This window comes from Arachis duranensis, chromosome 8, assembly GCF_000817695.3.
Source record: "Arachis duranensis cultivar V14167 chromosome 8, aradu.V14167.gnm2.J7QH, whole genome shotgun sequence".
Taxonomy (NCBI): domain Eukaryota; kingdom Viridiplantae; phylum Streptophyta; class Magnoliopsida; order Fabales; family Fabaceae; genus Arachis; species Arachis duranensis.
Genome location: NC_029779.3, coordinates 28081380 through 28094445, shown reverse-complemented (window position 1 = coordinate 28094445; position 13066 = coordinate 28081380). Strand labels below are relative to the sequence as shown.

The 13066-nt window shown below is 35.5% G+C and overlaps 3 protein-coding genes across 3 annotated transcripts in view; 2 read left to right on the top strand and 1 right to left on the bottom strand.

The window, feature by feature from the left end:
* Positions 1-6032: 6032 nt before the first annotated feature.
* LOC107461843 (GABA transporter 1) lies at positions 6033-9660 on the top strand. Its single transcript, XM_016080394.3, has 7 exons — positions 6033-6314; positions 6898-7128; positions 7951-8048; positions 8131-8317; positions 8516-8646; positions 8721-8954; positions 9098-9660. Exons 1-7 carry the CDS (start codon positions 6191-6193, stop codon positions 9476-9478), a joined length of 1386 nt encoding a protein of 461 aa, XP_015935880.1. The 5' UTR covers positions 6033-6190; the 3' UTR covers positions 9479-9660.
* On the top strand, positions 9589-12586 carry LOC127741230 (GABA transporter 1-like). Its single transcript, XM_052253310.1, has 8 exons — positions 9589-9603; positions 9834-9948; positions 10583-10813; positions 10982-11079; positions 11217-11403; positions 11505-11635; positions 11758-11994; positions 12123-12586. Exons 1-8 carry the CDS (start codon positions 9589-9591, stop codon positions 12501-12503), a joined length of 1395 nt encoding a protein of 464 aa, XP_052109270.1. The 3' UTR covers positions 12504-12586.
* A 95-nt stretch (positions 12587-12681) lies between these two features.
* Positions 12682-13066, bottom strand: part of LOC107461802 (AT-hook motif nuclear-localized protein 14-like) — a 2710-nt gene continuing 2325 nt past the window's right edge. The window contains exon 5 of the mRNA XM_021129236.2: positions 12682-12705. Within this exon, the coding sequence (XP_020984895.2) occupies positions 12682-12705 (24 nt within the window). The remainder of the gene's footprint in view (positions 12706-13066) is intronic.

The following is a 13066-nucleotide window of genomic DNA, read 5'->3' as shown; positions in this document are numbered from 1 at the left end:
GAGGTAAAAATCACGGGTCGTCTAGACCAATGAAATAGCTCCACTATAATCAAATGAGGTACAAGAGAGTCTCAAACAAAGCACAAAAATATGCAAATAACCAGCCAAAACATCAATGCACCAAAGCTTACAAGTAATAGGCAAGAAGATGAAATATACCCAAAAAATAGAGCTGATGTCGAAGCCAATTTCTCCTACTGCAAACCTTCAATCAACATCTCCACCGACCAGAATGAAGAACAAGATGATAGGAACATGCAGTTTAAATTTCAAGCCGATCCAACGGTGAACAACTGAGAAACTGCCATTTGAAATTTACTGCTTTGGGCAAAAACGGGAATTCTGTTTTTTCCCTCTTCTCTCTCACTTGGTGGCTATTCTCTCTCTCTCAAAAAACCTCAAAAAACTGAATTAGGGTTGTGACACTAGGATGCAAGAATACACCCCTAAAAAAAAGTTGGGCTTGGGCCTCACAAAGGAGAGAAAAACCCAACAAATCTCCCCCTTCTCGACTAGGTGGAGGCCCTCGCAATTCCGGCGATCAAACATGTTTCAAACTTTTCTCTTGACAATGCTTTTGTCATCATATCAGCACCATTGTCATCAGTGTGAACTTTCTCAAGTTCCAACAACTTAGAATCTAACACATCCCGTATCCAGTGATACCTAATATCAATGTGTTTAGATCTTGGATGAAAAGTAGAATTCTTGGCAAGATGAATAGCACTTTGGCTATCACACAACAACACATAACGGTCTTGCTTGAAACCAAGTGCTGCAAGAAACTTCTTCATCCACAACAACTCTTTACATGCTTCAGTTACTGCAATAAACTCTACCTCTGTAGTAGAAAGTGCAACGCACTTTTGTAGCCTTGACTGCCATGAAATAGCTCCCCCTACAAACTTGACCAAATAACCTGAAGTAGACTTTCGAGAATCAATATCTCCTGCCATGTTTGCATCAGTAAAGCTACCTAGCAAAGGTTTCTCACCACCAAAACTCAAACTCAAGTTAGTTGTACCTTTGAGATATTTCATAATCCATTTAACAGCATTCCAATGTTCTTTACTTGGATTAGAGAGAAAACGACTCACTGTACCAACTGCATGAGCAATGTCTGGTCTAGTACACACCATAGCATACATCAAGCTTCCAACAGCTGAGGCATAAGGAATTTCATCCATTGCTTGTTTCTCCTCATCAGTGGTTGGACACTGCTTGGTACTCAACTTAAAATGAGGAGCAAAAGAACTAGCAACACATTTGGCATCATTCATGCCAAACCTTTGAAGCACCTTCTTTATGTACTTCTCCTGTGACAAATAAAGCTTCTTGGAATCTCTATAACGAGTAATAGTCATGCCCAAAATCTGTTTGGCAGGACCCAAGTCCTTCATAGCAAAGAACTTGCTTAACTGTTTCTTCAACTCATTAATCCTCAAAGCATTCTTGCCCACAATCAAAATATCATCCACATAAAGCAAAAGAATGATAAAATCATTATCAGAAAATTTTTGCACAAATACACAATGATCTGAAGTTGTCTTACGGTAACCATGCTTCCCCATAACAGATTCAAACTTCTTGTACCACTGTCTTGGAGCTTGCTTCAACCCATAAAGACTCTTCTTAAGCTTGCACACAAAATTTTCCTTTCCTTTAACAACAAAGCCCTTTGGTTGCTCCATGTAGATCTCTTTATCTAAATCACCATGAAGAAAAGTTGTCTTCACATCCATTTGCTCAATCTCCAAATCAAGAGATGCTACTAATCCAAGCACAGCACGAATGGATGACATCCTCACAACAGGAGAAAATATCTCCTCATAATCAACACCTGTTCTCTGGCTAAAACCTCTAACAACCAATCTAGCCTTATATCGAGGCTTAGAATTGTGTTCTTCATTCTTGATTCTGAATACCCATTTGTTCTTCAAAACTCGCATACCCTTCGGTAGCTTCACCAATTCATAGGTATCATTCTCAAGTAAGGACTTCATTTCTTCTTGCATAGCTTCAAGCCATTGAGCTTTGCTTTGATCTTCAACAGCCTCTCCAAAGCATTCAGGTTCTCCCCCATCAGTCAACAAAACAAACTCATGTGGAGAATACCTTGACGAAGGCTTCCTCTCTCTTGTAGACCTTCTGAGAGCATTTGCAGGAATTTCCAAAGTTGGTTCTTCATCTTGATCATCATCACCAACTTCATCAAGTATCGGATCAACTGTTCCATCTTCACCTACACCTGTATCATGCTCATTATTTTGAGCTTCAACTCTACCATCTTCTACCATAGGCATAGAGGGAGTAATATCCAAGTCAGAAAAATCATCACTAGGCTGAACCATTGGCTTCTCCGCATGATCAACATCCTTCAATGTTTGGTCTTCAACAAAGATAACATCTCTACTTCGAATCACCTTCTTGTTAACAGGATCATAAAACCTGTAACCAAACTCATCCATGCCATAGCCAATAAAAATACACTGCCTAGTCTTTACATCAAGCTTAGATCTCTCATCTTTGGGAATATGAACAAAAGCTTTACAACCAAAGACTCTTAAATGATCATAAGAAACATCTTTACCTGACCATACCTTCTTTGGCACTTCAAATTACAAGAGAACACATGGTGTCCGGTTCAAGACATGAACAACAGTGCTCAAAGCTTCACCCCAAAAGGATTTTGCGAATCCAGATTGTGACAACAAGCACCTAACTCTTTCAACCAGTGTTCTGTTCATCTTTTCAGCCAAGCCATTCAACTGAGGAGTCTTCTGATGTCTTATACCATGCTCTTTACAATAAGCATCAAATGGACCTGAGTACTCACCACCATTATCAGTACGAATACATTTCAACTTCTTCCCAGTTTCTCTTTCAACAGAAGCTTGAAATTCCTTGAACACATTCAAAACTTGATCTTTAGTCTTCAAAGTGTAAACCCATAATTTCTTAGAATGATCATCAATAAAGGTTACAAAATAGATAGACCCTCTAAGTGTTCTTGTCTTCATCGGCCCACATACATCAGAATGCACCAAGTCAAGTATCTCCGGCTTCCTTGAAGGTGGATGGCTCTTAAAAGAAACCCTGTTTTGTTTTCCAGCAAAGCAATGATTGCACTTTTGCAAAGCAACCTTGCAACCAGACAAAAGATTCCTCTTGGATAACATATTCATGCCTTTCTCACTCATATGACATAATCTCTTATGCCATAAATCAGTTTCATCAACAAACTCAGCAGCATTAACAACATCTTTCACAATCTTTACTTGAGTTAAATAAAGAGTAGAGTGTCTTGTACCTCTAGCAACAACCATGGAACATGCTTCCAACTATCACGAGAGAATGAGCTATCCAAGTCTTCATCACACAACTTACCAACAGAAAGTAAGTTTAATCGAATATCTGGAACATGCTTTACACACTTCAAAGTCAACTTGGTACCGTTGGAGGTTTCTAAGCAAACTTGTCCAACACCAGCACATTTTGCAACACCTTGATGAGCCATTTTCACATCACCAAAATCACCAGGAGTATAAGATGTAAACAAATCCCTCATAAATGTAACATGAATAGAAGCATCACTATCAATCACCCAACTAGTACTATTATCAACAAGGTTAACAGATTCAAACTCCTCAACAACAAGAAAATCATCATGAGTTATATTAACCTTGTCTTCCTTGGTACCATCATCTTTATTTGTGCTCTTGTCTTTACTTGCCTTGGCTTTCTCCTTCTTTAGCTTCCAACAAAATCTCTTCACATGTCCCTTTTGACCACAATGATGACACTCAATATTCTTATACTTTCCTCGAGACTTGCTTCTGCTTTGATCTCTACCTTTAGGACCTCGACTTTTGCTTCTCTCCCTAGACTCAGAAACAAGAACATCTGAATGTGTAGTCGATATACCTTGTGACTTTCTTCTCATCTCTTCATTCAAAACACTGCTCTTGGCAAGATCCATAGAGATTACACCATCAGGAGCAGAATTGGACAATGACATTCTGAGAATTTCCCACGAGTCTGGTAAGGAGCCAAGAAGTAACAGTCCTTGAACCTCTTCATCAAACTTGATACCCATGGAAGATAACTGATTCATAATTCCGTGAAAATTATTCAAGTGATCTGTCATTGATGTCCCATCTGTATACTTCAAAGCCAACAACTGTTTGATCAAAAACATCTTGTTATTCCCAGTTTTCCGAGCATACAACTGTTCAAGCTTAATCCAAAGGGTCCGAGCATGTGTCTCTCCAATAATATGGTTCAACACATTATCGTCAACCCACTGCCTAATATATCCACAGACTTGTCTATGCAACAAAGTCCAATCATCATCAAATTTATCATTAGGCTTCTCTGTACCAAAAACTGGTTGATGAAAATTTTTTACATAAAGCAAATCTTCCATCTTTGACTTTCACAAATCATAATTAGGACCATTAAGAGTGATCATCCTACTAGTATTAGTATTAGCTTCCATTGTTCACAGAATCACAAGCCCATAAAAATACCAACAAGCTCTGATGCCAGTATGAAAGAGCCTAGCAGCGGAAACGACACAAATGTCCAACACAAGAACAATATGGAAGCACTCACAACATAATATGGCAGCAACTATAACAAGCAAATATAGCAAGTAAAGCAATAATAAGAACACACCGAGATTTTAACGTGGAAAACCCTCTCAATGTGAGAGGTAAAAACCACAGGTCATCCAGACCAATGAAATAGTTCCACTATAATCAAATGAGGTACAAGAGAGTCTCAAACAAAGCACAAAAATGTGTAAATAACCAGCCAAAACATCAATGCACCAAAGCTTACAAGTAATAGGCAAGAAGATGAAATATACCCAAAAAACAGAGCTGATGTCGAAGCCAATTTCTCTCTCTGCAAACCTCCAATTAAAATCTCCACCATTCAGAATGAAAAACAAGATGTGAAGAATCTATAGTTCAAATTTCACGTCGATCCAACGGTGAAAGAATGAGAAACTGCCGTTCCAAGATTGCTGCTCTGTAAAAATGGGAAACCTAATTTCTCTCTTGCGAAATCAATTTCTCCTACTACAAACCTCCAATCAACATCTCCACCGACCAGAATGAAGAACAAGATGATAGGAACATGCAGTTTAAATTTCAAGTCGATCCAACGGTGAACAACTGAGAAACTGCCATTTAAAATTTACTGTTTTGGGCAAAAACGGAAATTCTGTTTTTTCCCTCTTCTCTCTCACTTGGTGGCTATTCTCTCTCTCTCAAAAAACCTCAAAAAACTGAATTAGGGTTGTGACACTAGGATGCAAGAATACACCTCTAAAAAAGAGTTGGGCTTGGACCTCATAAAGGAGAGAAAAGCCCAACAAACTTGTTTAGATTTGTTTGCCAAAAAGATTTGTATGTATAAAAAGATGGCAAATTTTATTAGTACTTATTAGAGTAATAACCTGTTGTTACGGGTTAAAAGTATCGTGCTACAAATAATGGATCCTGAGTAAATAATCTTTGGTGGAAATTAAGTTAATTAATTGGCAGACGGCAGTGTAATAGGGAACACTTACATCCTGCTTCAATTATTAGAGTATAAAGAGATATGGAAAAGTCTAGGGGGCCAGCAGTTTTATTGAATTTTGGCCAGCATGTAACCAGCAGAGGAAGGTGAGCCATTGGATGAAATCTCATACCAATCTCACACCATCAAATCATCATTGATGGCTAGTCGATGGCTAACAATCACAAAAATTGCTGGCCCCCTAGCATTGCTCTAAAGATATCATGTAAATGTCACATTTTATTTAATAATAAATGCATGTGTTTTCATAAAAAAAAATTGAGTAGAGTAAGAACTATATAAGAACAAATAATGCTAATAATGAACAACTACGTACGCTCTGACTTTTAAGTTTCAACAAACAACAGATCCAAGACATTATGAGTGATGTACAATCTGGACAGCGTAACCATCTGTCAAACAAAGAAATTGTTGACTACAAATATCAGCAGAACGTGTGATGAATGCATAGTTGTTGGAACAAATTGATTGTTCTGTACACTATTCGGCTCTTGTGTATTATTATTATATATATGAAGACTTTTTGCTCATTTACTTATTCGGTATTAGAGCCCTTCAACACAAACTCTCGCAGGGAAAGAAAGATAGAGAGAAAGAAGCTATGGACACATTGCTTCCAACCTCAACAGCAGTACATGAAGCAGAGAAACCCAACTATAACAATAATCTTGCTTTTCAAGAGAAAGATGTGGATGCAGGAGCTCTCTTTGTTCTCAAATCGAAAGGTATGTATGTAGTACCAAAAACATATATTCTTCTTAATTATATCAAGCTTTCTTCATCTTTTTAGTTCTGTATACTTTGTTCTACCGAATCATGTTAATTATTTAACAAGAAATTTTTGGAGTCGATTTGTTTCTGCTAGACGAGAAATGAAGAACAATCATTTTTAGTATTTGTGGTCAAATAGTATAAATACTAAATTATCTTTTAACAAATAAATTTCACTAATTTTTGTGTGCAAATTTTAAAAATATGAGTGCAAACTGTATTGATTTATATGTATAAAATTCTAATAAATGTAAGTATAAATTATATGCTTCTTGTGTGTAAAATATCGATAAATATGTGTACAAATTATTATTGACCAAGTGCTGACAAAAATGATAATATTATGTAACATTCTTTTTATTTGAGTAAACATATATACGTATGATTTCATTTTGATATTAGTAAAAATAATTATTTTTTTACATTAACTACGTAAATAAATATTCAAAAGAATGATATGATTGTGCGATTATATAAAAGATTGTAGATTGTATCAAAATTAAACTCTATATAATTAATTAATTAATTAATTTGTAGGTTCATGGATGCATTGTGGTTACCACTTAACAACATCAATAGTGGCACCACCACTCCTAAGTCTTCCATTTGCTTTCACGTTTCTTGGATGGACGGCTGGGATCTTGTGTTTGGTTATTGGAGCTGCAACCACTTTCTATTCATATAATTTGATATCTCTTGTTCTTGAGCACCATGCTCAGCATGGCAGACGCCAGCTCCGATTTAGAGACATGGCTAGCGACATTTTAGGTACTAAACGTTTTTCCTGTATTTATATTTCATCATATTTGTTCCTAAATTGTCTTTGTTTTGTCCTCATGAAAAATGAATGATTTATTTGGTAGGTGGATGATTTAGACAGAAAATAATTTTCTCTAGTTTTATATTCTTTCTTTACCTTTAGAATCTTAGTTGAATATATGCAAATTTTTTAAGAAAAATCAAAATGACTTTTGTGCTATAAGAGACAAATTAAGTGAGATATAGCCGGAAGCAAAAGCCAAAACCAAAAGTCCAAAACTCGTGTTGAAATTTCTTGTTAAGGTTATCTATGTTTTGTTTAAAAAAAAAAAATTTTATCTATACATTTTTTATATTGTTACTTTAAAAAATTTTAAATTTATATTTTATAATGTTTTAATAATTTTTTAAAAATATAAAATACTTCGATATGTGTATTTAACTAATTATTTTCTTTAATATTCAATTATTGAACAGTAGTTGACCGTTGAAAAATATTGGCTATAACATGTACTACGTGTATATTGAAATGGAAGGTACCTATCTTGATAGTACCACAAATATTAAATGACTATACAGATATTGTCTTCTTTCATTAAAGGCTTCTTTCCTAACAAGTTGTATTAAATTATCACCAATTAGTATTGTCCTTTGATGTTAACACTTGACAAGCAAAGATTTCATGAATCTTGACATGTGTAAACAGTTAAACACACAAAAGAGTCATTTGGTAATGGGCCTATTAATTGGGCCTGAGCTAATGAATCGTTATTAAAAAGAAAAGTGATCACTATAGTTAATTAATTATTAATTAACATTTAATTATGGTAGGTCCTCGGTGGGGTCGGTATTTTGTGGGACCAACACAATTTGCAGTGTGCTATGGAGCTGTGGTGGCTTGTACTCTACTTGGTGGACAATGCATGAAGGTGAGTAGAGTAATGGAAAATTGAAATGCAAGTATATTCTATACCTTGATTTTTTGTTCTAACTCTAAAACTATATATGCAGGCAATTTACGTGCTAGCAAACCCAAGTGGTAATATGAAGCTTTATGAGTTTGTAGTGATATTTGGCTGCCTAATGCTGATTTTGGCTCAAATCCCATCTTTTCACTCATTGAGGCACATTAATCTTGTCTCCTTAATTCTTTGCTTGGCTTATAGTGCATGTGCTACTGCTGGTTCTATATACATTGGTACTTTCCTTCCCCTCCTTAGTTAAGAGGAAACTATCATTTTTACTGTCCTAAATTTATGATACTCATAAATTTAAACTATTTTGTGTGACAGATTTGTCAATATTTTAAACATTTATAGATAGATTTGTCAAACTTATATCGATAAAAATGAAAATCTATTCAGCACACTAACATATTCTGATCCTACTTAACCAGGAGACTCTTCAAAAGGGCCAGAAAAAGATTATTCCATAAAAGGTGATACAGAAAATCGAGTATTTGGAATCTTCAATGCTGTTGCCATCATTGCCACAACTTATGGAAATGGAATAATCCCTGAAATCCAGGTCTCATTGAGCATCTTGATACTATTCAATCCATCATGAAACTATTCATCTTAACACTATTCTTTTGGTCACAGGCAACAATAGCAGCACCAGTGAAAGGAAAGATGTTCAAGGGACTATGTGTTTGTTATATTGTGCTTATATTCACTTTCTTTACCGTAGCTATATCTGGCTATTGGGCATTTGGAAATGAAGCTTCAAGCCTCATCTTAACCAACTTTGTGGACAATGGGAACCCTTTGCTTCCAAGATGGTTCATCTATGTCACCAATATTTTCACAATAGTGCAATTATCAGCTGTTGGTGTGGTAAGTAATCATAATATACTCCGTGCTAACGTACCATCTATTCACTGTTAAATCGAGCGTGAACTCTATTGAACAGTGGATGGATGGTACGTAGTTTACAACTATTATTCAACATTGAAATTGAAACATATTTTTTGGTGCAGGTGTACCTGCAACCCACAAATGAAGTTCTGGAGCAAGCATTTGGAGATCCAAGAAGCCCTGAATTCTCCCCAAGAAATGTAGTCCCAAGATTGGTTTCAAGATCACTAGCCACAGCAAGTGCAACAACAATAGCAGCAATGCTTCCTTTCTTTGGTGACATAAACTCACTGATTGGAGCATTTGGTTTTATACCACTTGATTTCATTTTGCCAGTGGTATTCTTCAACATGACATTTAAACCATCCAAGAGAAGCCCAATTTTCTGGCTCAATGTTACCATTGCTGTTGTTTTCTCAACTGTTGGAGCCATTGCAGCTGTTGCAGCAGTTAGACAGATTGTTCTTGATGCCAAAAATTATAGATTGTTTGCGAATGTATGATGACGCGATCATGTAAAATATCATCGAATAGTTAAACTAATTAGAATTTTCTCTATAAAATGTTGTCATTTGCCACTAATTTAACTAGAATACTACGCAAGATGAAAACAATGGATGAAGAGAAAGCATAACTGGTTGTCTACCTATACTTTTTTTATAAAAAATCACTTATTTGAGCACTATTAATATTCAAAAGTTTGGAGCTTATATTATCTAATATAGTTGAAAATTAAGGAGGTCTTGACTTTTCAGCAATCAGCAAACTCAAGATAATGTGAATTGTAGTGGCCATTTTTTATTTTATGCACGAGTAGTCAAGAAAGTTGAAACGAAAATATCCTGCTATGAATATTAGTCAATCTTCTCTTTTTCGTTCGCACATGAAGCAGAGAAGCAAAATGATTGTAACCAAGTTGATGAGCACCAAAAAGATGTTGATGCAGGTGCTCTCTTTGTCCTCAAATCTAAAGGTAACTAATAATCTCTTTTGTTTTGTACTTATACCTTTCTTAAGTGCCCTTTTTACATGTTTGGATGGACACTAGAGGACTCAAACCAGAGTTTTAGGAGTTTATAGTAACCATATTTCATTTTGACATGTTTTGTTTGTTTTTATCAAAAATATAAAATATATAAATTGGGTGTTATTTCATTTTTTTTCCCCCTGTTATGATCACGGCTCTAATAGGAAGTCCTAAACAGAATTTATTTCAGTTAAAAATAAACGTGGTATCTTTGACTACTTTCAACTGTGATTGAACTTTTAAACTTCAAAAAAAAAAAAGGGTAAGATTATTTATTCTACCTATGACCTGTTTGTTATTGAAAATTTTTAATAATTATTATAAACTAGAAAGGGACATAGAGTGATATATAGGTGACTTTTTCAAGATTCAACAGTTCTTATAAAAATATTGTTGGATTGAAGCAGACTTATTAGTCAAATTCTTTCAAATTTATTCTTACTTCACACTGATAACTAAGTATGAACAAAAAACTGACACAATTTTTGCTCACCAATATAAGCAAAATAATCTTTAGGAGTTGATACAAAAGGATATCCTGTAATGCAAGATGTGATTCATGAATGTGATTGATTTGTAGGTTCATGGGTTCACTGTGGTTATCACTTGACAACATCAATAGTGGCACCACCACTCCTAAGTCTTCCATTTGCTTTCACTTTTCTCGGATGGACGGCTGGGATCTTGTTCTTGGTTATTGCTGCTGTTGTTACTTTCTATAACTACAACTTGATATCTCTAGTTCTTGAGCACCATGCTAATCAAGGTAGGCGCATGCTTCGATTTAGAGACATGGCTCGCGACATTTTAGGTACCAAACAACTTCCCTGCTCTAGTGATCTAGCAGTTAAGGACTATCTTCATTTGAGTCCTGCATAAAATTAGAATAGAGTTATATTAACAAGGTTTGGCATGTTAGATTAAAATACAAATTTTTAAAGATGAATTACAAAACTTGACTTTATTGAATTTGATATAGGTCCACCATGGGGTCGGTTTCTTGTGGGGCCAATTCAATTTGCACTATGCTTTTGTGTTGTCGTGGCTTGTATCCTTCTTGGAGGACAATGCATGAAGGTGAGTTTGGTTTACATTTCTCACATATCAACTGATGAAAAGATGATATACTATACATGCCAAAGTGAGTAGTAGTGAAACAAAGATCACTTGAATGTTGTTATAATGTGACTAAAATGATTAGGTGTTAATTGCAGACGATTTACCTACTATCGAACCCAAATGGTTCTATGAAGCTTTATGAGTTCATCGTGGTATTTGGCTGTTTCATGCTGATTTTGGCTCAAATGCCATCTTTTCATTCATTGAGACACATTAATTTAGTGTCTTTGATTCTGTGCTTGGCCTATAGTGCATGTGCTATTGCTGGTTCCATTTACATTGGTACTTTCCTTTCCCTCCTTAGCACCCAAATTAATTATCAGCTACGGTTCCATTTAATCAATTAACTTATCCCTTTACTTCCTTAATTCCTGGCTAATCAGGATACTCATCAAAAGGGCCCAAAAAGGATTATTCAATAAAAGGCAACACAGAGAGTCGCATTTTCGGAGCCTTCAATGCCATGTCCATCATTGCTACAGCATATGGAAATGGAATAGTCCCAGAGATCCAGGTCTCAAAGTAGCTTAGATCAGTGCCTTAAAAGTTGAAAATCTTAGTACTACTCAAGTCATCATCAGATAATTCATTCAATGCAAAGTGGTATGTTTATGCTTGCATTTTCTTTGGTCACAGGCAACATTAGCACCACCAGTGAAAGGGAAAATGTTCAAGGGACTATGCATTTGTTATGCTGTGATTATAGTAACTTTCTTTGGTGCAGCCATCTCTGGCTATTGGGCATTTGGAAACCAAGCAGAAGGCCTCATTTTAACCAATTTTATGGACAGTAATGGGAAGCCATTGGTGCCAAAGTGGTTTATTTACATGACCAACATTTTCACAATTGCACAACTAGCAGCTGTTGGAGTGGTAAGTACTAAGTAGCACTGAAGCAATATTCTATATAGTTTGCTACTTTTTATGATTAATTAACATACAAATAAGAGAACTAGCATAACTGTGGTTTAGCATTGAAATTGCTAACATTTCTGGTGCAGGTGTACTTGCAGCCCACAAATGAAGTGTTGGAACAAGCATTTTCAGACCCAAAAAGCCCGGAATTTTCGCAGCGCAATGTAGTCCCCAGATTGATTTTGAGGTCACTAAGTACAGCTATTGGAACTGTTATAGCAGCAATGCTTCCCTTCTTTGGTGACATAAACTCTCTTATAGGAGCTTTTGGTCTTATGCCACTTGATTTCATTCTACCACCGGTCTTCTTCAATTTGACGTTTCGGCCATCCAAGAAAACTCCCATTTTCTGGCTGAATGTGAGTATTGCTGTTGTTTTCTCCATTGTGGGAGCTATAGCAGCAGTTGCAGCAGTTAGGCAGATAGTTCTTGATGCCAAAACTTATCAGCTATTTGCTAACTTGTGATATAAGATTGTGTCATCTTGCAATTTAATGATTTTTAATCCTCAATTTTATTTATATAGAGTTTAATTTTGATGCATTGAAAATGTAAAATGTTTTACACTAAAAGTAGTAGTTATTTGTTTTACACTGCCAGTACATCAAAATTAAATTCTATATAAAAAATCTAGAATTCTAGTTATTATCGGTTTTGGTAGCATGAAATCTAGACAATGTTATCATAGAAATGTGATAAACAATACATGAATAATCTTATATGTTATATGGATGGATTTTTAGGTTATATTTTAATTGTATGTTCTCTCTACCAAAAACAAAACAAACAATATATGCATGCAACAATAGTATGCTATCCTGAAACCACAGTGAACCTTTACATATCAAACTAATCACATTATTCTGAAACTACATTTGCTTATGACTCATATTGTTCATCAGAATCAAAGAATTCATAATCCATAGTACACTCTATGCAAGGATCATCATTTGCACTTGCAGAGTTAGAGTGGTTAATTCTATTCTTCTCTGATGATGCTGTGGCATTTGTTGGAGCAGCTTCACCTTCC

Bases quoted from the DNA above. Each gene is read 5' to 3' on its own strand.
- LOC127741230 (XM_052253310.1), top strand. The intron at 10,814-10,981 runs GTACCAAACAAC...AATTTGATATAG, and splicing joins CATGGCTCGCGACATTTTAG to GTCCACCATGGGGTCGGTTT. The intron at 11,995-12,122 runs GTAAGTACTAAG...TTTCTGGTGCAG, and splicing joins AACTAGCAGCTGTTGGAGTG to GTGTACTTGCAGCCCACAAA.
- LOC107461843 (XM_016080394.3), top strand. From the start codon at position 6,191: ATGGACACATTGCTTCCAACCTCAACAGCAGTACATGAAGCAGAGAAA. The intron at 8,049-8,130 runs GTGAGTAGAGTA...CTATATATGCAG, and splicing joins TTGGTGGACAATGCATGAAG to GCAATTTACGTGCTAGCAAA. The intron at 8,955-9,097 runs GTAAGTAATCAT...TTTTTGGTGCAG, and splicing joins AATTATCAGCTGTTGGTGTG to GTGTACCTGCAACCCACAAA.